The sequence below is a fragment of the Pinus tabuliformis genome, chromosome 8, assembly GCF_031772625.1.
Source record: "Pinus tabuliformis cultivar Carrire ecotype Pingquan chromosome 8, CPIR1, whole genome shotgun sequence".
NCBI lineage: Eukaryota > Viridiplantae > Streptophyta > Pinopsida > Pinales > Pinaceae > Pinus > Pinus tabuliformis.
Window position 1 is genome coordinate 1,584,598,130 of NC_142294.1, and position 26,291 is coordinate 1,584,624,420.

The 26,291-nt window shown below is 37.3% G+C and overlaps 1 protein-coding gene across 1 annotated transcript in view; it reads left to right on the forward strand.

Annotated features, from left to right (window-relative positions):
* The window catches only part of LOC149242110 (putative aldo-keto reductase 1), a 294,759-nt gene that overhangs the window by 126,901 nt on the left and 141,567 nt on the right, over positions 1 to 26,291 (forward strand). The window contains exons 3-4 of the mRNA XM_089374180.1: positions 13,208 to 13,408; positions 14,639 to 14,730. Coding sequence (XP_089230306.1) covers positions 13,208 to 13,408; positions 14,639 to 14,730 — 293 coding nt within the window. The remainder of the gene's footprint in view (positions 1 to 13,207; positions 13,409 to 14,638; positions 14,731 to 26,291) is intronic.

The window sequence follows — 26,291 nt, forward strand, 5'->3', positions numbered from 1 at the left end:
AATTGGAGGAATAAAATTAGCTTACAAGTGTTGCATGTGTTTCATCAATGAATTAAAATGATACAAGTAATTTGCTTGAAAGTAAATTTGTTTCAAATAGATGATGACAATAAATTGCTCCAATATCCAAGATAACGATGTAGAATACAATTGAAGCATGTATTCAAGTGCTAATGAAACGATTTACCGAGGTAAATGAAACGAATCAAAGTTTGTTAAGAATATAAAATGCTTGCATGTAAAGGATGAATTGCCCAAAGTAAAGTGTAAGCTTGTAGCTCCAAGCAACAATGAGAAATAAAATGCAAAGCTCAAATGAAATTGTAACGAACTTTAACTTAATGAAATGTGATAGTGAGGTTGTGTTAATTCCCAATTAAAGCATGCATGTAAGTGAATGAAGTATGAAAGCTTAAACCATGCAAATGTCAATCCACCCAAGAGAAGCTTCTCTCTAAATTGGGAGATAGGATACCATGGGAGAAATCTCAAGCTCCCACAAGCAAGTTAGATCTTTTATTAATATTACAATGAGAAGAGGGCCCTTCAAAGTTCTCAACTATACTTCAAGGAGAGTCCTCACAATAATTGCTTGAAACTTGAACAGTAGACCTCTTTTCTTCATAAAGTAGTGACAAGATCTCACAAAACTTATTCAAGGGAAACAAGGTGTGAGTTTCCTCTAAATGCCCACGGCTTAGAGAGGAAAATGGGTAGCTCTTTAGTGAACTCGACTTGGCCAAAATAAGCCTCAAAAGGACTCAGGACATCCTTGGAAATCGAACCCCCAACACTTGCCAAAGGTCCTACAAACACTTGTTAGATGTTGCGGGAAGTTGCTCTTCAAAATCTGCCACACAAGGGTTAACAAAAAATTCAAACAATGGCTGCAAAATAAGTTTAAGTATTAATAGAAAAATCAGCAAGATAAAATGTATATGTACAATTATAATTTACAAAAGGCTAAGTTAAAGAGTGAGAGTAAACTTTCGTCTTTGCTTAGCCATCTTCAAGCTTTTAGATAGCAAATGAGAGAAATGAAGTACAATGTTCTTTTAAAAGAGATTTGAATTTAGAAGTTCTCGGCTTGTGTACAAGCTATGTGCCGGAATCCCTGCAAAACCACTTTGTAAGATAAGACTATGAAGGTTCAAAGAACAAATGAGAGCTCCTTTAAGAATGTATCAAGAGTGGGTTGGTCTCTCCAAAGACTTCCCCTCGCGCTTGATTCTGTAATCCCAACAAGATGTTCCCTCTAGAAAACTTCAATCAATAATTAGTTCCATATAGATTTAGCAATAAACAATGATAAGAAACTCTAGAGATTTATTTAAAACCAACTAAAGCATTCTATACCTAGAACATATTTCTAAATCAGATGTCAATGCAAGATAGCTCTACATTAACAAATCTACAAGAGCATATGGAAAGAAATTAGATCAAAACATGAGTAAAAGAAATTATACCAATGCTCAACAATTCATCACATTCAAAAAGGAGGAACACCTCATCAATGAAACCCAAAAGTCTTTATTGATATTTATGAAAGTTTACAAGGCAGCAGTGCTTCCACAAATACAATAGCTAGTAACAATCTTATCAATGTGAGAGCCCATGGCTCTATTATATTGAGAGTTGGGAGCAAATCCCAATGAAGAATGACAATGACAAATGGCATTGGAACCAATCCCAATGTAGAAGTGATTAAACAAGTGGCATGAGGTGACAATCCCAAAGAGAAATTCGAATTTGTTGAATGGAGCTCCAATGCCAAGTGTAAAAATCGAATTCTGGCAAGTGGACATCATTTTCTTCTTCCCTTATGTGCCAAATTCAAATTTTATGGTGGAATGAAAAGTGTATATGGGTGGTAACCCATGTGGGGACAATTTCCCACAAAAATCTCCACCAAATATTCTTCCAAATCCTCTTAAATGTGCATTAACTTCACAAATTCTAATTTCTAGGTAGCTTTTTCATTTAATGCCAGAAATTTTATTTTATTTGAGCACATGTCTTTTCCTTGATTTTAGGAGTCCACATCACCTTGGGACTTCACTTTAACTCCCCCATAATTTTCTAGGCCATTTAGATTCTCATTTCTTATGTATTTTGCTATTTTGTCGATGATATGTATTGCACTCAGTGCCATTTTGATATATTCACCTTTACATGGTACATAAATGAACAAACTTTGCATATTTTGTCTCTATTGGCTTGGAATCATGGTTTTAAATCTTAGAAATAGTTTTGTTTCATTAAAAAATAATAATTGAATGTATTTTCCTAAAACCGGTTTGTTTAGACCAAACCAGTCCTGGTTAGACCGGTTCATTAGGTGGACCGGTCTGGTCACCGGTTCTGGTTTTAAAAACACTATTTCCAACATAAGACTTGTAAGTGTTGAAGAATCTAGGGCATTTGAGTTATGATCAAATTCTTTTAGCAATGATAACAATTTGTGAAGTACTTTTGCTTTTCTTGTTAACACGATCTTCTTCTTCTTATTATTATTGTATGTTCTCTTACTTCATCAAACAGTTACCAAAAACACAAGAGACAAGAACACAAGATGTTGGCTCTTCGCCAGGGCAAAACCTCTCTCTCCTAGAGAGGAAAACCCTTCTTTGAATTTCTCTTATTGAAACCTTGATTGACAAATTCCAAACACTAGACCCTTGACTTTATCATGCTTCCAAGACCTTGTCACTTGCTCCTTTTAGTCACCTTATGTTTCTTCCTTTCTGCACTGCTTTGCACTAGAACTAGGGAAACTCGGTCCCAAGTCTAATAGCCTTTTATAGTAGGCTTCTTTCCAGTCTTCCTAATATTTAAACTCAGTCTTTTGAAGACTCCATTTTTTATCTCTATTGTGCACACTTGATACACCAGGTCAAGTTCTTGTCTTTACTGTGGAAAAATTACCTTTTCGTTGTATACGTTTCAGTCTCTTCTAGATCAAGATAGAGACTAATGTTGTCTCTCCTTTCGTACTTCACAGTCCCTTACTTTTGTGATATGGTTTCTTCTTGTTCACAATTCTTTCCAGCACTAGATAACAGACTTTGTGTCTCTCCTTGTTTGCAATTCTTTCCAACAATAGATGACAGAATTCGTGACCACTAGATATCAGACTTCATGATTGTCTCTTTCCTGAAGTGAACCTTGGTCTATCTCAATGATGTGAGATAGGTACAGACCCAAAGCATAATTCTCAAATCACTGTGTTATATTTCCTTTTGTTCTTCGCTGAGTTGTCTTTTATTAATGTGCTGGAACATTGACTTCTTCTTCGCACTTGATCTCAGAGCTTGACCGAATCCGATATCCAAATGAGGACGTAGTTCCACCTTTATATATATGGACTGTCTTCCTCTTCTAGGCCGACTTATCTTCTGTGGGTAGGCCGACTTCATCAAGGGATAGTTTGATCATATTTGAGCCGACTTTATGGAGTTTCTTGACAAGGTCTCAGAGCATATAATTACTTCAATAAATTTCCCTTTTTCAAGTGTAACAATACTTCATGACTCTAAACTATATTTATGACAATATGACAAATCCCTAAAGACATCAAGAAGAAGTCTTTGACCTATAAAACTTCTTGCTCATGAAACCCATGAGGCAAGCATTACAAAATATATTTTGTCTTTGTCTCTTCATTACATAGATTAATAATTACTTAGTCCATATGAAGACCGAACCTAGTTACACTTTCTTCAACACTCCCTCTTAACTAGGGAGGTATTCATACATTATTACAAGGTGTTTGGACATTTTCAATTTGAGGAATTCACATAAGATAAATCGAATTGGTAATCCATCTGTTATAGCATCATAGTAACCAACATTGTTTTCACAACAAGGCCTTGACTGACAGCTCTATCTCTCATTAGATCAGAGGACAATGTTGGCGAGACCAATGACTATAGACACCTTCATCGTTGTCTCTCAAGGTACATACCCACCCTGGTGTTCACCGAGTATGACCTTCTAGGACTATTCTTATCTTGGGTTCCTAGCCCTCAAAGAATATCGGTCCTCTTGCCTACTCTTGTTTTGGATGCCCTACACATCCTCAAAGAGCATCGGATGCTAGATGATTACCCAATCCTCCATTCTTTTTTCCAAAGTGAAGACAAGAATGTTGTGTCTATCTCTCCCTCTCAACTAGGGAGGATATCACGTGTTTACATTTCTCTTCATGGCCTTCACCTAGACTTACGGCTGTTAGTCCCAGTCTAGTGCATGACACATGAAATAGAAAAACACAACTGTCAATCCCTTTTAATCAGGGGTGATCCAATCCAAGCTCACTCTTGATCAGGGACTTGTTAGAGCTCTCTCTTAGCTAGGGACTTTTCTAGACCTCAACAACTTCTTCGTGGGTCCTTCAGCTGCTTGATCAACTTCTCTCCTTCATGTCATGAAAATCAGTTGAGCTTCTTCCTTGTAGGGAAGCAACCATCGATCACTTTCCTCCTTAGTTCATAATGTCATTCCTTTCTTCATGGAAAGTGGCCTTCTTCATATATGGAACCTTCATTATATGAGTACTTCTTTCTCCTCATGCTTCTTTCATCCACCACATGAATTCTAGTTGTACTCGTATTTACAACTCTTGTTCGAGTAGCCCTGCATTATCTAGATATTATTCAAGAAATCAAAACATCATATTAAATCAAATCATACTTTACGAGATGGCTCTTCATCATGACATCTTCTTGTAGGTATCAACATTCTGCACACATATTGACACATCTCCTGCACACATATTGACACGTCTCCCAAAGATATCTATTGTCAAGGGTCTTCATCTTTTTTTTCAGACTTTCATCAGAGTCTTCATATCTTTCTAGGAGATTTCCTAGTCAAACTTTCTTGGTTTTTTGGCTGTTGATTGCCTTCACATGGTTGCATATCTCACGATCTCTTCCTTCTCACACATTCCATTCCCAGGAGCTTTCACACATTCCATTCCCAGGAGCTTTCAATCAGAGTTTCTAAATTGTATTCAACCACCTCATACTTCATATGAGGACATATTGTGTTGATTTCATCTAGTGTGACTTATGCTTTCTTGTATCCTTTCAGAGGAGGAGATCTTTTTCTCTTGATCGTGCTTCTCAAGATAGAAGCAATAATCCATGTTACTTGCAACCATATGACATGACATTATAATATTAAACACAAGCATACATACCTTATTTTACCTTCAGGTCATCGAGGCTTCTTCTAGCAGCTTCCTTGATTGAAAATATCTTCAATCCCTTGATCTGCTTCATGTCATCACATCATCATCTCATGGATTCCATAAGTTGGAGTTCCCGTTGAAACACTTGTTCCTCTTTAGATTAGTGAACCCTACGATGAGGAATCCATCAGAGAATTTTTGAGGATCTTGTATATCCCCAACTGGCAAATGTTTCCTTTTTGACTTGTTGTATGATGAGCCTTGTCCTAGATGACTTGTTCCTTTCCTTCAATGTCCACTGAGGTTCCCAAGAGCTATATCCTTCATGTTTTGTCTGTCATGGATTTTGTCCTTCATGATTCCCATGGTGATGTCACAAGCTCTTGCTTCTAATGATGCCACGATGCATCTTAATATCATGGTCATATCTTTAACAAAAGATTGAGGAGTTTATGATAATATCCTTTTGTGAGGGAGGCCATCTTAATCGTAGTGGAGATCTATTGCTCCCTCTTTCCTTGGCCCTTTTCTTCAGCTTCCTCCATCTTTCCAGCGATATGAACTTGTTTCCATATTCTTTCCATCGCATTAAATCTTATACTATTATGTCTTTTCCTTAATCTTATACTATTATGTCATTTCCTTTCCTTTCTGCACATAATTGTGTCCTTCAACATTTTTGCCTTCTATCTAACATAGATACCACAATATGTTGAATGAGGTAACCTTCTTTGTTCATGGATATTTTTTACCTTGATGATTATCTTTTTATCATCTTTCCTAGGTCTCTCAATTGAGATCTCATGAAGATATTCTTTCTTTCTTTCATACCTTCATTTTGTGTAGATCAGGTCCAAGTGATGTGACCTTCTATACTGCATTTTTCAAAGAATGTATCCTCTAACATTTCATATATCTCTTTGATGTCTTGTTTCTTAGTACATGGGGATGAGAGAACCTTAAGAGTTCCTTCCCATGAATTCAAAGAAGACCTTTTTCCTTGATATGTTTACTGAATTCTTTTATATATGAGGATTATGACAATCCTCCTCATTTCATGCAAGGACCTTTGATGACCCATTGAATTCATAGATCTCCTTGCAGTCATGAAGTCATTTAACCAAACTTGATTACAAAAATGAAAGATACTTACTTGAAAAGTTAAGAGGAACTCTTCTACTTGATCACTTTGATGCTGGTTGGAGAAGATGTATTGGAGTTTCCTCTTGGATGATCTTCTCTTCGATGGAAAGCCTTTATTCAATGGAAAAGGTTGCTCCCTTTTGATGAAGATGATTTGTTGCTTCCCTTGGATGATCTTCTTCTAGGGCAAGGAAATGATCCTTTCTTTTATAACCTAGAAGGTGATGACAATACTTTTTCTTCTTCAATATGCTTTTCCTTCTTTAGTAGAGTAGATCAGGATTGCTGCTAGGGTTTCAACTTGTTCCAATATGAGGTGATCTTTGATTTTGAGATCCTTTGAGTTACCTTTCTTTGTAAACATCTTGATGAGGTTCTTGGTGGCCTTTTGATGATGGTTGTGGAGACACAAGTTCTTGCTGTTATAGACTGCTTGTTGTAGACTTGATCCTTCAATCTTGACAAAACCCTTCAACTTGCTTTGATACACTTGAAGATTGATCCTTGTATGTCTCTTTGATGCCTTTCCTTTGACTTCTGAACCTTAACTTTGATTCCATGTTGAAGAATCTAGGGCATGAGTTATGATCAGATTCTTCTAGCAATGATAACAATTTGTGAAGCACTTTTACTTTTCTTGTTAACACAATCTTCGTCTTCTTATTATTATTGTATGTTCTCAGTTACCAAAAACACAAGAGACAAGAACACAAGATGTTGGCTCTTCGCCAGGGAAATACCTCTCTCTCCTAGAGAGGAAAACCCTTATTTGAATTTCTCTTATTGAAACCTTGATTGACAAATTCCAAACACTAGACCCTTGACTTTATCATGCTTCTAAGGCCTTGTCACTTGCTCCTTTTGGTCACCTTATGTTTCTTCCTTTCTGCACTGTTTTGCCCCTGTTGACCACTACATGTCAACGACCCATAGTAGTACACCCCCTTTTTTCACAAAAGGGTTAGTGCCTGATCGACGTGTCCGTGCCGTTCAACTATCATCATCAGCCTGATCATCATGTTATATCGTAAACCCTTTCTACATGTGTAAATTGTAAATAATTCCAACAGATCCGTGTCGTGTATGTAATTGCCTAAGTAAACCTATTTTTCTGGTGACGATCTACATTCCGGGAGGTTTTTGTCTCACCGATCCATTCTCGAATGGTCGGCAGAGTTTTCCTTCAACCTTACCCCAAAGCCGGAGTGGATTTTGTCATTGGGATCTTAGGGGAGTCCTAGTGTTCTAGATTGAGTTTATGTAAAAGTGATTTGGGAATAATCCTAACAATTTGATTAGGTTATTTTATTATAAATTGCTTGATCTGCTAGATTATATTTGTGTCGCAAAACTGGGTAGTGATGGTGTTTCCCCCTTGTGATGTAAAAATGTGAAAAACATGATGTAAAGTGTCCCGAGGGTTGGAAAAGTAATTTATTCCCTCATAGGTTTATTAATTAAATTTTCTGGCAAAAATTAATTAAAATCCTAAGCCAAAAATTTAATTAATTCTAAGTCCTAGGTAAATTTAAATTCTCCGAAGGCAAAATTCATTGGTCCTTAAAAAATTAAATTTTAGGAGGTCCAAAGACTAAGGTAAATTAATTACTTTGCTAAATTTTAAGCCCTTGGTCCCTGGGGTTAAGTCAAAGTCAAAATTTTAAGGATATTAATTCAAAAATTTAATTTTTGAATTAATTAAAATACATTTAATTGAAAACTTCGAATTTCCTCAATAATTTAAAATTTCGATGGATGAGATTAAAAGAAATTTTGACCTTCATCAACAGTCGAGATTGCTTTGACGTGGATCACTCGAACTAGCTGTTGAAGGATTTATCTTTAAATAGGGGGTCATTTTGTCAATCAGGATCATCCGATCTCTGGATCGTGTACTAAGCTCTCAAATTCTCTTGTATAGTTTTTTGAATTAATGCAAAAGTCTTTGGGGTTTCAATGTGCTGTAGTGTTTCTCTTCATGAATTTATGGTAACATTGTTTTAATTTCTGTTTAATATTATTTGAAAACTATCAACCAATAGCTCTCTTAGAATAATCTGAATACAGGTATCTTATTCAGTTTGTTGGATCTAAGGTAACATTTTTAATATTGATTGAAGTAGCAGGTCTCTCTATTTCTTTAGAATTTTATTGTTGTTATATTTCTCTACTTGATTTGATGGTTGATCTAGTGTTTGCAGAAGATCTCTCAGGTTCTCATTGAGTGTTTGGGGATAGTTCTCGGTTGGACCAGCCAACTCTCAACACATATTTTCTGAAGAGCCTACTTCATATAAGCCTCAGGATTTATCTAACCATAATATTTTCCTGCAGGGTGTTTTTGGGCTAGTACCTTTCTAAAATTTCAAAATCTTTTAAATATTTTGTGGAAATTTTGATAGATTTGGCTATTGAGAGTCTTAGATTATCAGATCTGGGAGAAGAGTTGGACTCATACTCATATTTGATAGATCTGTAAACTATTTGTATAGATCTGTTATTTACTTGTGTAGATCTGAAATTTTGTAACATAATTTTGAATTTTAACACTTGGGTTTTTGGGATTTTCTCTATTTTTGTACATATTGGGTATTGGGTTTTTCTCTTTTCACTTATGCAGAAATAGATCTTGAATTTTAACACTTGGGTTTTTGGGATTTTCTCTATTTTTGTACATATTGGGTATTGGGTTTTTCTCTTTTCACTTGTGCAGAAATAGATCTGAGAAATCAGACAAGAAAATCTTCAGATCTAAGCTAGATCTAGACCCTGGAGGGCAAGATCTGGGCTCAAAAATTGTTTGCAGGAATAGATCTGAGAAATCAGCCAAATAAATTTTCAGATCTGAGCTAGATCTAGACCTTGAGGGCAAGATCTGGGTCCAAAGATTGTTTGCAGGACTAGATCTAAGAAATCAACCAAGTAAATCTTTAGATCTTAGTTTTTTCAAGCAAATTTGGGGGTTTTGAGATAGATATAGGCCCTGGAGGGCAATATCTTATCCCAAATATTTTTACAAGGCCAACCATTAAAGATTTTGCAATAAACCTGAAGATCTGAAGCAAAATAATTTTTTTTCAGAACAAGGGTTTCAAGTTTTGGGGTTCCGAAGCCCAGATCTGCCGTCTCTTAGCCCAACGGTAGTTCTATTGGGCCTAGTGCTAGCTTTCATTGGCCCTAGATTTCCTTGCTCCATTTCTGATTTGAATATTTGATTTTCTGAAGCTAATCATTGGTGGGTTTTTGCAGAAAATGTGGTAAAAATTTGTGTTTTAGGTATTGAATTTTTTTTGGCAACTTGGGGTAAATGATCTTCAAGGCCTAGGGCCTAAGGTTTTGATATCTAAACCGTGTTTTTCCTCACTGTTTGCTACAACAGTCATATACCTTTCTAAAAGTGGTGAAAAACACATCTAAGTGGTTTGAAATTAACTAAAAAATTGCTAATTACATTAATAAGTCATTTATATGTGATGTGTATCAAGAATTTGGCTTAAATTTACATTTTGGGTGATTGTTATCTCTGAATAATTATGTTTTTGAAGTTTGAAATATAACAATGGCAAAATTTCATTTGGGTTAGCCTAAAATCAGTTCCTAAGTTGTCTAATACATTAAGGAATTAATTTCTTGAGTTTGGTATTCATCATTAGGCTTATTTCATGTTTTAATTGATGACTGTAATAAGTATATCAGATCTGATATAATTATGGAAATCACATCATAATAGGCTAAATTTTTTTGATAATTCATGTGGGCAAGTTTGGAAAAATTTTCGTAAATTTTTGGCATAAAGATTCATTGATAACTTACTGTTTTCATTGTCATATTGCTGCTGTCATAACGTTTTTCTCACTGCTTTCCTAAAAATTAATTTATGAAAATTAAATAGTCTATCATGGAATTGTGATAAAATGCATATCCTTTGTTCATAAACTAAGTATTTTTTTGAGTATCTGTAGACATTGATATTGAATTGCAAAGTTGTTTTTGTTGTCTTTGAACTAAATTGTATCAAGAAGATTTGAAATAAGCTAGTGTTTTAACTATAGTATCTTCAAGAGTTTATTTTCTAAGTCTTCATCTAAAAAAAGACAAGCATTTCATTTGGGTAATTGAGGGCTTTTGCGACATAAGTGTTTTTCCATTCTCAAGTCTAATTTCACCTGATCTTCTAGTGCATTTGCATATAAGTTAACTTTGCATAGATAAAATTTACTTCCAAGCATAAGCTTGGTTGATAGACAGATAGATCTCCATTTGTCTTTTCTTGAGAAGTCTGTTTTAATAGTACTTAAAACGGTGACCTTGCAGTCGTCAGAGCCACAATTCTCTACAACGTTGGAGGCACCGGATATGTTAGAATTTCAGGAGAGGTATCGTTAATCACACCTTAGTGTGCTTCTCCTGATCTTCTCTTTGCCAATTACTATGAAATCAGGCTCAACACAGAAAGGATTGAAGGGTTCACATTTAAATAGGCATTTAACTAAAATTAACCAAGATTCTTGCATCTCAGATTAGTTTTAGGATCTGCATTTCATATAAAATAATCATTCATCTAAGCAACAATTGCTAATCGATTACTTGGTCTTAATTTCCCTAGCAAGATCGTTGACTCCATAAGGCACTGGTATCAATCGTTTAAAATCTAATCAAATCCTATAAGTCTTGCTAAATCTTAATCAAGTACTTGATCGCTTCACTATGTCTCCCGAACTGGCTAGTTCCCAACTAGTTCTTCTTCATTCCATTTTTCCATAGGGTCTACCCCCCCTATAGGGAGAGAACTTAAACAGAGAGATTGAGGATCAGGGTGACAACCCTCGATCTGAGTCATTGTCATGGTGCCTAGACATTCTGTGCCACAACAGCACCAAAACTAGGGAAACTCGGTCCCAAGTCTAATAGCCTTTTATAGTAGGCTTCTTTCTAGTCTTCCTTATATTTAAACTTAGTCTTCTGAAGACTCCATTTTCGATCTCTTTTGTGCACACTTGATACACCAGGTCAAGTTCTTGTCTTTACTATGGAAAACTTTCCTTTTCGTTGTATATGTTTCGGTCTCTTCTAGATCAAGACAAAGACTAATGTTGTCTCTCCTTTTCGTACTTCGCAGTCCCTTACTTTTGTGGTATGGTTTCTTCTTGTTTGCAATTCTTTCCAACACTAGATAACAGACTTCGTGTCTCTCCTTGTTCGCAATTCTTTCCAACACTAGATAACAGACTTCGTGACCACTAGATATCAGACTTTGTGACTGTCTCTTTCCTGAAGTGAACCTCGGTCTATCTCAGTGATGTGAGGTAGGTACAGACCCAAAGCATAATTCTCAAATTACTGCGTTATATTTCCTTTTGTTCTTCGTTGAGTTGTCTTTTATTAATGCACTGGAACGTTGACTTCTTCTTCGCACTTGATCTCAGAGCTTGACCGAATCCGATATCCAAATGAGGACGTAGTTCCATCTTTATATATATGGACTGTCTTCCTCTTCTAGGCCGACTTATCTTCTGTGGGTAGGCCGACTTCATCAAGGGATAGTTTGATCATATTTGAGCCTACTTTATGGAGTTTCTTGACAAGGTCTCAGAGCATATAATTACTTCAATGAATTTCCCTTTTTCAAGTGTAACAATACTTCATGACTCTAAACTATATTTATGACAATATGACAAATTCCTAAAGATATCAAGAAGTAGTCTTTGACCTATAAAACTTCTTTTTCATGAAACCCATGAGGCAAGCATTACAAAATATATTTTGTCTTTGTTTCTTCATTACATAGATTAATAACTACTTAGTCCATATGAAGACCGAACCTAGTTACACTTTCTTCAACAATAATCAATTTACCCCACTTAATAATCAAGGTTATCAATAGGCACTATTAGATGCTGCCTACTTGAAGCGGAGAAATAGTTCCTAGGCCGACCCATCAATCATAAGGTGCAAAGTGTGAAATGGTTTTGGTTTTGAGTCTTGACTATGCGGAAGACGCCTTTGTGGTGTACCATCTATGCAATTAATGCCCTTGAGTAATATGATGTCAAGAGGGAGCAATCGTGGGACCTGAGTTACCCCTTTCCTCAACCTATATTTACCATGCCTTGAGGGCATCTTTTTCTTCAATAATATTCTTCTTTGCATGGGTAGCTTGAGTTACAAGTCTTAATAGATGCATTAAGTACCCTTTTAAGATGTAACAATTCATTACCCATTGGGGTTGGTACTGTGAATTCTAGCAGGTCTAGTGTAGAGCCTCAATAGGCAGTCTATGTCTTATGGCAACAAAGATATTAGCCACCACTATCCCCTCAGTGGGCCCTCTCCAACTGTTTAGTGGTAGATGTTATCCCCACAAGGGAGGTTTCTCTGAAAAAATCACCAACATGATATTCAATAAGTAAGGGCTCAAGGATGAAATAAGGCCTAATGGTTATAGAGGAAGGTGATGGCAAGGCCTTGATGGCCTTGATAAGAGATACAAGCAAGCACACCTTCCATCAATTCCAATAGCCAAGAAGAGTGCTGCTATAAACTAGGGTTTATTAATATGCAGATTTACAACATGCAAAAACATATAGCAGCCAAGAAATAGCCTCTAAAGGATATATTCAATAAATTATCAAAGGCTATTAAGAGGTAAGTCAGAGAAATGGAAACTTTTGGAGTTTTTAATGGTTGTAGATGCATAAACCAACAAACTAAGTCTAGGCATGATCCTAATTTGGGGATAAAGATGCAATAAATGCTAGATTTTGTCCTTTTAACTTATTTAATGCAGTTTTAATCAATAAATCAACGAAATATAGATGCAATTTACCATAACATGCAATGTTGATATGTGCCATTTTCTTTTGTCAACAGGCCTTGAAAGGTTTGCCCCGTGAGAAAGTTCAGCTGGCCACTAAGTTTGGCAATGTTGTAATAGAAGGTGTTTTTCATGTTAAAGGCTCAGCAGAGTATGTACGCAAAGCTTGTGAAGACAGCCTGAAGCGCCTTGATGTGGATTATATTGATCTTTACTACCAACACCGTGTGGATACTACAGTTCCAATAGAAGAAACTGTAAGATTTTCAAGTCAGATGCTTAGGTTTCTAAGCATTGTCAAAACTTTCTTGGCTGTTGTTCCATTTTCTTTTCATAATTTTTTTGTACATTGTACATGCTTATATTCAATGGGAGATGCAGTTTTTAGAGCCTTCTAGTTTACCATTGTCATTGTTGGAATAAACATCTTACATATTGCTCAACAAGAAACAGATGCCAATCTCTGGGCATTTTTCAACTAAATTTGACCTTACTACATTCTTGAATGAGGAAACATTCCAATGTATTTTGAACAATACATTACTTGCATCATAGCATCTCTTCATCATTGATAATGGAGTGTGTTACTGGGATGAAATTTCTAAAATTGCAGTTCTAAAAGATTTTGTCAAGCAATATTGGGGGATGAAGCATTAAAATACTTTTCCTCAATAGATGACCCAAAATATGAAATTGTTTTGCTCAGTCTACAAAATAACTCACAATGACAAAACCCATAATGAAGAGAATGCTCATTGCCATTACCTGGTCTCACAATAAGTGTAAAAAAATCAGAGCATAGAGAGCAGATTCTGCATTCCAGTGACTAACCTAAAATCTTAGACAGTTAAAATTGAAAATGCCAATCCAAATTTCTGCTATAGAGTACTTTAACCTACAAACACACACTGCTGATAATTAAAACATCAAATACACAAATCTGAACACTCAAACGTTATCACTGATTTTCTATTAAATCTGAAAACTAAAAACTAAATGCTAGAGTTCAAACTCAAACTCTTGAACCATAAAGCGCTGCTCCCTGTTTCTCCTGTATAGACTAACAAGAATATAAGGTACAATGAATTTGGACACATGTACAACTCCACCTTGATTAAATGTATTAGCTCCTAACCCTAGTATGCCTGCCTAGCATGAATAAATGAGCCAAATAAGTATGTTTTCACTGGGGATGATCTGAGGCATGCATCCTCTTAGAGATTGGCACCCCTTAACGTAGACTAGAATCTTGGTGCATGAGTACCTAGAAAACTGCACCTTCGAGCTGTGCACACTATTGTGAATAAAACAGAATTTGGAATCAGAATTGAACTGCTAACTAAGAAAACACATCTAAAACTGGATTGGAACTAAGGATCTAAAACTGGATTGGAACTAAGGATGCCTTATGCATGCTTTTGTCATGTGTGTGTCCTTATGTCTCTCTCCTCCTTAAATGCTAATGCACAGTCATTAATGTTGTACAGAACTGTTGCAAGAGGGCTGTTGTACTGCTGTATGCTTCTCTGTTGGAAGAAGAAAAGTGTTGTAGCTGGAACACTATCCAAGATATGCACAGGTAAAACTCACACTCCGTCTAGCCTCTCCCTAAACATCTCAAACTTCCCCTTTGCAAGAGGCTTAGTCAAGTTATCTGCAACCTGCTGATTTGTAGGGATGCACAGAAGAACCATTGCTTCCTTTTGAATCCTATCTCTGACGGAGTGGTACCTGATCACTATATCCTTGGACTAATAAGAAACATTTGATTCTCATAGAGTTCCATATATCTGTGATTGTCACAGTAAATCATAGTAGTGTTCAAGGTTTGATCTATATTTCTGTTAATAATTTGTGAAGCTAGATGGCTTCACAACTAACAGATCTGGATGCTATATACAATCTAGCTTCACAACTAACAGATCTGGGTGCTATATACTCTGCTTCTAGTGAGTTGAGTGCCATTGAGCCTACTTCCCATTGAACTAGTAAACCATACCTGAGCCCAAATTGAAGCAACACCTAGGAGTGCTCCTCCTATTACTAGCACTACTTCTCCAATCAGAATTTGTAAACCCATGCAATACCAACTTTCCATCAACAACATACTTTAGACCAAAATACATTGTTCCCTTTTTTAGTTTTTGGTAGCTCATAGGTACTTCTGCATTGAAGGTGCATAGCATGTAGAAGAAATCGAGCATATTTCATTCTCTAGGCTCTTTACTTATAAAGTGATTTTATAAAGTTAAAAGGTGACTTTATGAGTTCATTAAAGTCGTGAATTTTTATTGGTTATTTCATGATATTTTAAAGTCCATGGCACACTTTATATTATTAAAGTGACTTTTATGTTTTATAGTTTATGTGTCATAAACTACATGGTTACTTTTGTTGATTTTCTAAATGCAATATAGACTAGCACAATATTTTTGAAACACTGATAATTACTTTTTATGTTGATCTTCTTTTAAATTATTCCAACATATCATTTAACAATTATACTTCAAGAATTCAATTATACAAAAACAGTAGAACAACAGAGATCATAATGCACAAAGAGAAGACAAAATTTACCTTGGGAAAACCCACCAAGGGGAAAAACCCAATGACCTTTTCAATAGAGAAATTCTTCTGTTCAAAAAGAGACACACCTAGACCTATGGTCAAACTTGGTCAACCCCTCCAAGTCAAGCCTCCCAATCTGATCTAGAATTTTTGCTCTGCCTGATCTGACCCAAAATTTTGGCCCTCCTGCTGCTGCCAGTTGCCCTAGAATTTCGACACTTGCAATTTCATAGAATTTCACCCCGCTACAACCGAACTGCCCAGAAAAAACTGTGAACTAGAAGAGAGAGAATCTATCCACAAGTGCAAGCTTGAGAGAGAGAGAGAGAGAGATGCAATTAATCTTCCTTTTCATCCTCCTTGTCCTTCTTCATCTTTGTTGAGATGTGTAGAAAATGTCTTCTTGAGGAAAGTGCGAATTGGCGGAGGAATGAGGTCGAGCTGCCTTTATTTAGTGATCTGCCAGGTCAAATGGATGTGTCCTTTGCCATGAGCCTTCTTGACTTGGAGGGAGGTTGACTTGAAAACTTTTGGAGCCAAAAATTACAATTTAAAATTCAAATTTTCTTCTTTTAAAAGTCGCAATGCGATTGACTCGAAAGAAATTTTCTTTTGAGTCTAGCATTTAAAATATGCTTTTCAATAATCAATACAAGTACATCAAGTGGCCAAATATATGTTAAATTCAACCATAATTACAACTTCAACATCCTTTAAGTTATTGAAGTGACTAGGAGGGTCAGTTAAGATAAAGGGTGACTTTGAAGGGCTCAATGTGAAATTACATCTCCACTATTGATCAAGAGAGGCTAAGATCTAATCTCAACCCTTGATCTTATGGATAGATCTTTCTATTCATTAAGAGAATAAAAAGGGGAAAAATGCACTTTGCATGCATTCCTTAAGATTGGAGAAGAGGAGGAGAGAAGATTAGGTCAACTTGTATAGGAGTTGAAGGCACATCGAGTGGATGAGAGGGTAGATTGTACAACCTTTGGAGAGCAAATTTCCAAAGGAAATCGTATAGTTGAGAGGGCGTGATTTCCCAAGTAGATCGTACAACAAAGGTGACACAAACAACAGAAAAAGGGGCACGATTTTCCAAGGAAATTGAACGACGGAAAAAGGCACTGTTACCCACCACCAATATGTGTAACAATTGTATTACCTCTTTAGGATGAGTTATTTCATTGCTCATTGGGGTTGGGACATGCATGAGTTTCTTTTATTATGTAATGGAGAAACATGTGCTTAGGAATTGAGTGATGGCCGTAATGAATGAGGTAGAGCTCATGCTAGGCTTTTGCCCACATGCTAATGTGTATTCCTCAAATGTCTTTTGCATTTTGATATATTTTTTTTATTTTATTTTGTGCCCATAATATGTTTTTTCCTTTTCTTTTAGTTGCATCAACCTCCCAGGGCAAAGTTCTAGGCCCTACCCACGTATGTGGATCAAGGCTGCTTGGAAGTGGGAACTGAGATGGGAAGCGGGAACAAGAGTGACAATTTTTAGAAGCTTCAGTGTTGGGAGTGATTTTGTGAACGTTTTTTTATATAATATATATTATATATATTTTGATGTGTATATGTCAACAAAAGCATGTAGAATGATGAATTAGTTATAAAAAGCATAAAAACATGGATTAAAACATATAACATCAATCATCTAGTAGTTATAATCTTCATCAACCACAGGTCCACAAGTTACAACATCTCGGTTCTCATCATGATGGGTGTGGAGTTTGATTATCTTCTTGATTCAGAGGTCTTTTTTGGACACGTTTGGATCTTAGTTGTCATTGATAGGGGGTTGTTGGGGGGCATGCCCCCCCACTACTGTTGCAAGGGGGTCTGGGGGGGCGACAACAACCTTTGAGCCGCCCCGGCAGGGGTTTTGGGGCACTACCCCCAAAAGGAAATTTTTGAGAAAATTGCCTTGTAAAATATTGTAACTTTGTAGTCAATCTAGACCGTTCATTAGGCGAAATACTAAGTCACCTGACATGGGGACATGGGACACGCAGGACAAACAAATTTGAGTGTTTGACACGGGCACGTAGATCCCCCAGACCAGGACACGTAGGACACACACACACACACACACACACACACATATATATAAAGTTAATACTAAATAGATATTTCTTACACAAATTCTCATTCATGATACAAATTCAGACATATATTTGGATTCTACATTGTAAATATAAAATTTGTAAGTTGTACAATGTAACATTATGCATACAAATACAATTGTGACAGATTCATCAATGATCCAATAGGAGAAGGACAAGAAACTACAATTTTCTCATTAAGTCATCAAAATCAAAATGTGTTACGTAGGTAGTAGCAATGCCATTGGAAAATAGAAATAGAAAATAGAAAATGTGTAAATTTCTAAGTCTGACACATCAAAAATCCCAACTGCATTATCTGGTTTATTATCCCCTACTTGTTCTTTCCATTAACAAGTTATTTATTAATATAAATACCGAAATAAACACAAATGCAACCTTCACACATATACAGATCAACAACTAAAATAAATTGAGACAACACAAGGGACACCATTATTTTTGGACAATCGTCCCCGGAAAAACCCAATGCGGAAAAACCGGTGTAGCAGATATGATGGTTTTTATTATTATTCAGTTTTCTGAATACAACTAGGGTGTCAGAAATGGCTCACGCTTCAGATATTTTCCTTGGCAGAAGTACCTCTCCTCGGAGACAAATATTCCGACTGATCAACAATCAGATGATTGATCCCACAACAATTTCGACTGTTCCATTAGTTGTATAGCGAAAGATGCTCCAAGCTACTCTCAAGAATTGCGTCACCCTCTATGGCTCTGCGTCAGCTAACCATCTCTCAATCTGCCCACACGAAAATTCCTCAGCGCTACCTCTACAGCCCAGCGTTAGCTCTATAGCCTTCTGTGCAGCCTCTGCTGCCTCTGCATCAGCCTATTGGCCCTCTATGTCAACCTATTGGCCCTCTGTGTCTTCTGCGCTCTGCGTCAGCCCTGGCTGCCTTTGTGTCAGCCTTCCTAGGCTCTGCGCTATTTCTACGACACTTTCTGTTAGTATAATTATCATTGATGTCAATATATTAAAGAAGGCCACGACATAAAGATGAAGAAGGCAAGGACATCAAGGATATGAAAAGCAGGGATATGATGATGATATGATTAAGAAGACAATCAATGAAGAAACCAAAACCATGAAGAAGACAAAAAGCATTCTGCCATGCCTCCAGTTTTGCACCATTGAATGATAAGCCACATGAAATAATATTTTTTCTCTATCTTAGAAAAAGAATTTCATCAGGAGACCTAGACCATCTGAAAGGACATATTTTTAGCTTTCTAATGACCTATCACATGCCCCGAAACTCCAAATATCCTTAAGAGATATGAACTTTTAAAGATAAGGAAATTAATTCTGGTTATTGAGCCGACCTTACCTCCATAACTCATGTCGGCTTGCATGTGGACATCACTGTTTGTTATGAGGACGAATAGGTGTATATATATGAGGTCTTTGACGTCAATATAGCTCAGGAAAAATTCAGATTAAGGAAGCAGATCAGAAGTTCACATCTCGTGAACAAGCAAAGGCATTTCTTTTCTTGTTTCCTAATTTTATTGAGGATTGCGGATCAAGGTTTTCTGTGCACTTCGGACTAGGTTAAGAGAGGAGCAGCACCTCAGACAGCAGCAGAAAAAATGTGTTGAGCTCCTCATATTAGCTTACCTTGATGACCAGATTTGCGGATTAGGCAGGGAACACTATTGCTAGGACGTTGATCAAAGAACAACACCTCGCACTGTCTCCTGTGCACTTCGGACCTGTGCACCCTTCATTCAGACTTGTGACAAATTCTTTGACTCAGATTTGTGAACGGAACCTCAGCTCAAACGTAGAATAGTTACCTGTGTTTCTCTTGTGCCTCTATTTTATGGGAGAATAGTAGACCTGGCCTTATCAATTTGTTTTTATAACTCAGATCTATGATGGATAGACATTAAGCTCATCAGTCGAAGACTCGGATCAGTAGTTGAAGGCTTGTCATCTGGAAGCTGCTCAAACTTGTGTGAAGGCCTGGACAATGTCATTTCAGACTCAGAATGAAAGCAACCGATTGTAGCTTGAATTTAGGAGCTCATGAATCTTAGACTTGGTATGTCCCGTGGAGGCAGGTTGGTGATAAGTCTAGAAACAGTCACCTGAAGTAAAGCTCGAATTGCTGACGTATTTTCTAAGAAAAGTGTGAAGTTTTGGGTTGGATTGAAGACTTAAGGACTTGTGAAGTTAGTGAAGACAGCGAAGACAGTGAGACCTTTAGTGAAGACAGTCAAGTTAAACAGTGAAGACAATGAAGCATTTCAAGTAAGTTATATTTACACTCTTTATTAAAAACAATAGGATTGGTGTCCTTGGAGTTGGTGCTCCTAAACTCAAGGTAGGTGCCTTGGATAAGATAGGGTCAGAGCCCTAGAGGTCGAAGCCTCATAAAAAAACCAAGTTGGTGCTTGGGAATAATTGTCATACTTTGTATATTCTTTTATACTCAATAAAATTATTCTTACACATTTCTCTGATTAAATTGTGAAGAATCTAACTGGTAATAATAACAATTGGAAGAAAATATTGATTCACCCCCCTCTCAGTGTTTCCAACAATTGGTATCAGAGCCAACTTCTTCATAATCAGCTTAACTGCTGGAAGAAGGATTCTTAGTCACAATGAAAAATCAAGAAGTGTGAGGAAGGGTTCCATTGTTTGATGTCACAAGTTTTGGTTTTTGGAAAAAAAGAATGTCGTACTATTTAATGTCCCTTGGACCTGAAGTTTGGCATTCGGTTTTGAATGGGTACACTGCTCCTTCCACTCTTCCAACTGATCAAGACGAAAGGGAATCTTACATTGCAAATGAAAAAGCCTTAAATTCCATCATTACTAGAATCATTGATTCTGAATTTACAAAAGTCATGAATTGTGACTTGGCCAAAGAAGTATGGGATAAGTTGGTTAGCTTATATGATGAGGACTCCAAAGTTAAGAAGGAAAAACTTTAAACTCATAGAAGGCATTTTGAAAGTCTAAAAATGGATGATGAAGAAGATATTGCTTCATACTTTCTCTGAGTAGCTGAAGTGGTCAAATCTCTTAAAGGATTGGGAGAAAAGATTGAAGAAAGCATTGTTGTTCAAAAGGTCTTAAGATCTCTCCGAGATAGATTTGACTCCAATGTGCTATAGAAGAAGTGAAGGACCTAGATACTCTCAAGATGGATGAACTTCATGGAATCCTCATTGCCTATGAGATGAGAAAAGGAATCCCATGTTCCAAAGATGTAGCATTCAAGGCTTCAAAATCAAAAAAGGGGAAAGGATGGAATACCAACAGTGATGACTCCAATGTTGAATCTGAATTGGCATAATTTCTAAAAAGACTAAAGAAAGGATCCAAGCTAAAAGGTAAGTACCCTCTTATTTGTTTCAAATGTGGAAGGATAGGTCATTATGCTGCAAAATGTCCTCTTAAGCATGATAGTGATGATGAGGAGGATTCTAAAAGGATGGTATACAAAAAGAAAGGGTTCAATAAGAAGAATTTCTTCTCTAAGAAAGAAGAGTCTGATGAAGATAAATTTGTAGTCATCAAAAGAAAATCAACTAATCATTTCCCTCATCGCAAAGGAGGTAATGATGAATCAGATGATGAAATGACTATGCTGGAAGCTAAGAAGTATTATTCATGGCATTCACAAATGATGATGATTCAGGACTAGAAGGAAATGTAGGTGAATTGTTAATGAGTGCCATTGAAGAAAATGAGAAATTACAAAATAGAATCAATTCTCTCAAGATAGAAAAGGAGGAAGCAAAAGAGAAGGGAAGATCTCTTGAAAAAAAGCTAAAAGAAAAGGAAGAAATATGTGAAAATCATGAAGCTGAAATAGTATCTTTGAGGAAGGAATTGGAGCAATTCAAAAAAAGTTGGGAAAGCTCTCAAACACTTGACATTATCCTAAATTCTCAAAAACCTCAATATGACAAATTTGGGATAGGTTTTAAAGGAGAACCATCAAGTACTAAGGATAATGCGAAAAGCTATGCCAACATACTTTCCAGCAACCCAAAAGAAGAAAAATCATTTCATCAAAGGCCCATCTCAAATTCAAAGAATGAAGAGATAGTAAATCCAAGGAAGAATGTTGATTCAAATCATGGCTATTACAACAGGTGCAAAACTATCTTTTTTGGGCATTGTTATTATTGTAAAAATTTTGGTCATCAAGCTAAACATTGCATGGCTCGTAAGAATGAAACATCAAAATTGAAGAATCAAACAGAGAAACCATATGGTCTCAAAGGACAAGGAAAAATCAAGACCTACAATTCTTTTGATCCCTTGGCCAAATTTGATACAATTTTCTCATTATTCAATGATAATGGACATAATGAACAAAATTGCCCCCTCAAAAGAAGAGAAAAAAAAATGAGAAGCCCAATACGGATAAATGTGGCCTAGCTCTATGTGCTCACAGTGATGAAAATCATTGGTTTGTGGATAGTGGGTGCTCCAAACATATGACAGGTGACAAAAGGAAGTTTGTCTCATTGAACAAAAAGGAAGGAAATGTATCCTTTGGAAGTGGATCTGCCAAAATTGCTGGAAAAGGAACTGTTACCCTTATTAATGGAAAAGGAAAGGCTCAAAATGATTTGCAGGTAGACGGGCTCAAACACAATCTCTTGAGTGTTAGCCAAATCTGTGATTAAGGACATAATGTTGTCTTTAGCACTAAAAATTGTGAGATAAGGAACTCTTCCTTTGGAGAACTTGTGGTGAAAGAAAAAGGTATATAGCTAGACTTGTGGTGAAAGGGTTTGCACAGAAAAAGGGTATAGACTTTGATGAGATATTTTCTCCTGTTGTTAAAATGACTTCAATCAGAACTATTTTAAGTCTAGTAGCAGCTGAAGATTTACATCTTGAGCAGCTAGATGTAAAGATAGCCTTTCTCCATGGGGATTTGGAGGAATAGATATATATGCAGCAGCCATAAGGATATGAGGTAAAGGGAAAGGAGAAACTAGTGTGCAGGTTGAATAAGAGCTTGTATGGCTTAAAACAGGCTCCAAGGCAGTGGTATCTAAAATTTGACAGGTTTATGTCTAAACAAGGTTATACTAGATGTCACTTTGATCATTGTGTTTATCTCAAAAGGAAAAATGATGGCAGCTATATTATATTGTTATTGTATGTAGATGACATGCTTGTTGCAGGTTCTAACATGCAGGAAATAAATGTGCTCAAAAGAAAATTGGCAAACTCATTTGCAATGAAGGATTTGGGTGCTGCAAAACAAATCCTTGGTATGAGAATAACTAGAGACAGGAAGAAATGGCTCATATGTATAAAGTTCCATATGCATCAGCAGTTGGAAGCTTAATGTATGCAATGGTCTGCACAAGGCCTGATATTGTACACGTAGTGGGAGTTGTAAGCAGGGACATGAACAATCCAGAAAAAGAACATTGGATGGCGGTGAAGTGGATTTTCAGGTATTTGAGAGGTACCACAAATCAAGCATTATGCTTTGGTGGTTCAAACATTGCTCTACAGGGATATGTTGATGCAGATATGGTGGGTGATAGAGATAACTGGAGGAGCACAATAGGGTATGTGTTTACTGTAGGTGGAACCACTGTCAGTTGGGTCTCAAAACTACAAAGTGTTGTTGCACTCTCAACAACAGAAGCATAGTATGTTGCTGCTACAGAGGCTAGTAAAGAAATGATTTGGTTACAAAGGTTTCTGGATGAATTGGGTAAGAAGCAGGAGTTGGGCAAGTTATATAGTGACAGCGAGAGTGCCATACATCTTGCAAAGAACTCTGCATTTCATTCCAAGACTAAACATATACAACTCAAGTACCATTCATACGGTCAGTGTTGGAAGATGGACAATTGAAGCTAGAAAAGATACACACTAGCTAGAATCCTGCAGATACGTTAACAAAAGTTGTAACCAAGGAGAAACTGAGAATTTGTTTAGTTTCAATTGGTTTTCAAGTATGATGAAGAAGATGAAAAACAGCCAAGTCCAAAGTGGAGTCATTGTCCAGCAAATGAAGCAGTGGTGGAGTTGCTATAATCAGTGTCCAAGTGGGAGATTGTTGGGTGTGGAGCCTGATTATCTTCTATATTCAAAGGTATCGCCGCATTGGACCCAAGTTCGTCTGTAAAATATTCGCTGCAGGGGGGGGTCCAACGGATCCGTTGTAGGTTGTATCTCTTCATTTTGTGTTAATTTATGGTATGTTCTATGCTTAGAGCAATTTACTTCCTTTTCTTATTATTATCCATAGATTAGCAATCACATGTACATAAAGTAAAGTGCAGATAGAGCATTAAATGATCGATAAAAAACAAGCCAAGACAAGAGACACAAGATGTGGCGGCTAGCCAGGGACAAACCCCAATATGGGAAAACCATTTGATCAAATCTTCCTTTATAGTCAATAATTTAGCAGAGAGAAATAGTACAAAGATCTGATTTATATCAGCAGCAAACCCTAGATCAACCCTAAACTAGGGCAGCAGACCCTAGATCGAACTTGTCAAGTTTCCGTCGGTGAGTCGTTCACTGTGCACCAGTCCAAGACTTCGCCGTGTACCAGTCCAAGATTTCGCCGCGCACCAGTCCAAGATTTTGCCGTGCACCAGTGTAAGATTTCGCCACGCACTAGTGCAAGTTTTCGCCTCGCACCAGTGCAAGATTTTGCCGTGCACCAGTGCAAGATTTCGCTGCGCACCAGAGAGAGAGAGATGTGATGATCAGTGTGTGTCCAAATGAGGAAAAGACCTCCTGTATTTATATACAAATGTTGATGATGAATAGATGCATCTGTTGGGCTTCTGAGCCTACATGAGTTGCTGGTCGGCTTGATAATTATTCCATAATCAAAATAAATTCATATCTCCATAAATACTTATCGGAATCGGATGATCTTTAGATCAATCCTACACCTCTCGACGAGAGGAATCTAGGAAAAATATTATCAGCCATGAATAAGATGACCCACATGGAGTTTGGCCCTAGTTGCCAATTTTAACACTCCCTCTCAACTAGGGAGAACTCCATCGCAATTCATCTGTCGGTCGCTACTATTCATCCATCAAATGCACTTCCCTATACAGCTTGACCCCTGCTTTGCTCTGCTCTATTCTGCTTGCACTGCTCTATTCTGTTTTGCCCTATTCTGATCTGCCCTGCTCTGCTCTGCTTTGTCTGAATTATGAAGAAGAAGAAATGATCGAGGATGTATCATACTGACTCAAAGTCAGTCTCAGAGTGTGTTCCACTGGTCCCAGACCAGTCCTCAACTGACCCAAATTCAGTGTCATAGTGGGTACAACTCCTACCACTACTGGTCCCAAACTAGTATCATCCTCCACTGACTCAAAGTCAGTCTCAGAGTGTGTACCACTGGTCCCAGACTAGTCTCAACTAACCCGAAGTCAGCATCATAGTAGGTACCACTCCTACTACTGGTCCCAGACCAGTCCTTCACTGACCCAAAGTCAGTCTCAGAGTATGTACCACTGGTCCCAGACTAGTCTCAACCGACCCGAAGTCAGCGTCATAGTGGGTACAACTCCTACAACTGGTCCCAGGCCAGTATCATTGATCCCAGATCAATGAAGGTTATCCTAGCATAAGAAGTACGGTAGATACAACGATGCGTCCATCGGTACTACTATGGTCCCTATCCTCATTTCCCTGCTCATTAATCAGATGAGAGGTACTTCCCATGAGTCCCAGACTACATGGGTAGGATGCCTCGATAGGAGAACTAATCAATCCTGTCCTCACAGAACTAATCACCCTGCTACACAATCGCCATGGAGAACACATCATCCAGGCCTCACAGGAGAACTAATCATCCTGTTACATAAACGTCATGGAGAACACATCATCCATACCTCACAGGAGAACTAATCATCTTGCTACATAATCGTCATGGAGAACACATCATCCAGACCTCACAAGAGAACTAATCATCCTGCTACATAGTCGCCATGGGGTGTCACAGGGAAAGTTTTGATTCTTTTACCCTGTACATGTACACCACCAGGGGATGATGAATCAACCTGAGGTCATATGTCGCTCCAAGAAGTACCCGACGCCCCCAGCAGCTCCCAGAGCTTAATACATCATACATGACCCTCATCAGAGGGTTTCTGAACGACTCCAAGTCATTCTTGGAAAGTAAAAAAATTGACCTTTCCTAGGGGCTTTGTCAGAGTATTGGCGACCTATTCATCTGTACCGATATGTTGGAGCCTTATAGCTCCCCGCTGCACCATATCTCAAATATAGTGGTACCTGATATCGATATGATTGGAGTGATCATGAAATATGAGATTCTCTGACAAACGAATCCCACTCTGGTTGTCACATAGGATCACTGTGGTATCCATTGTAAATCCAAATAGCTCAATGAAGAGCTTCTGCAACCAGATTGCCTCACAGGAGGCCATGCTAGCAGCA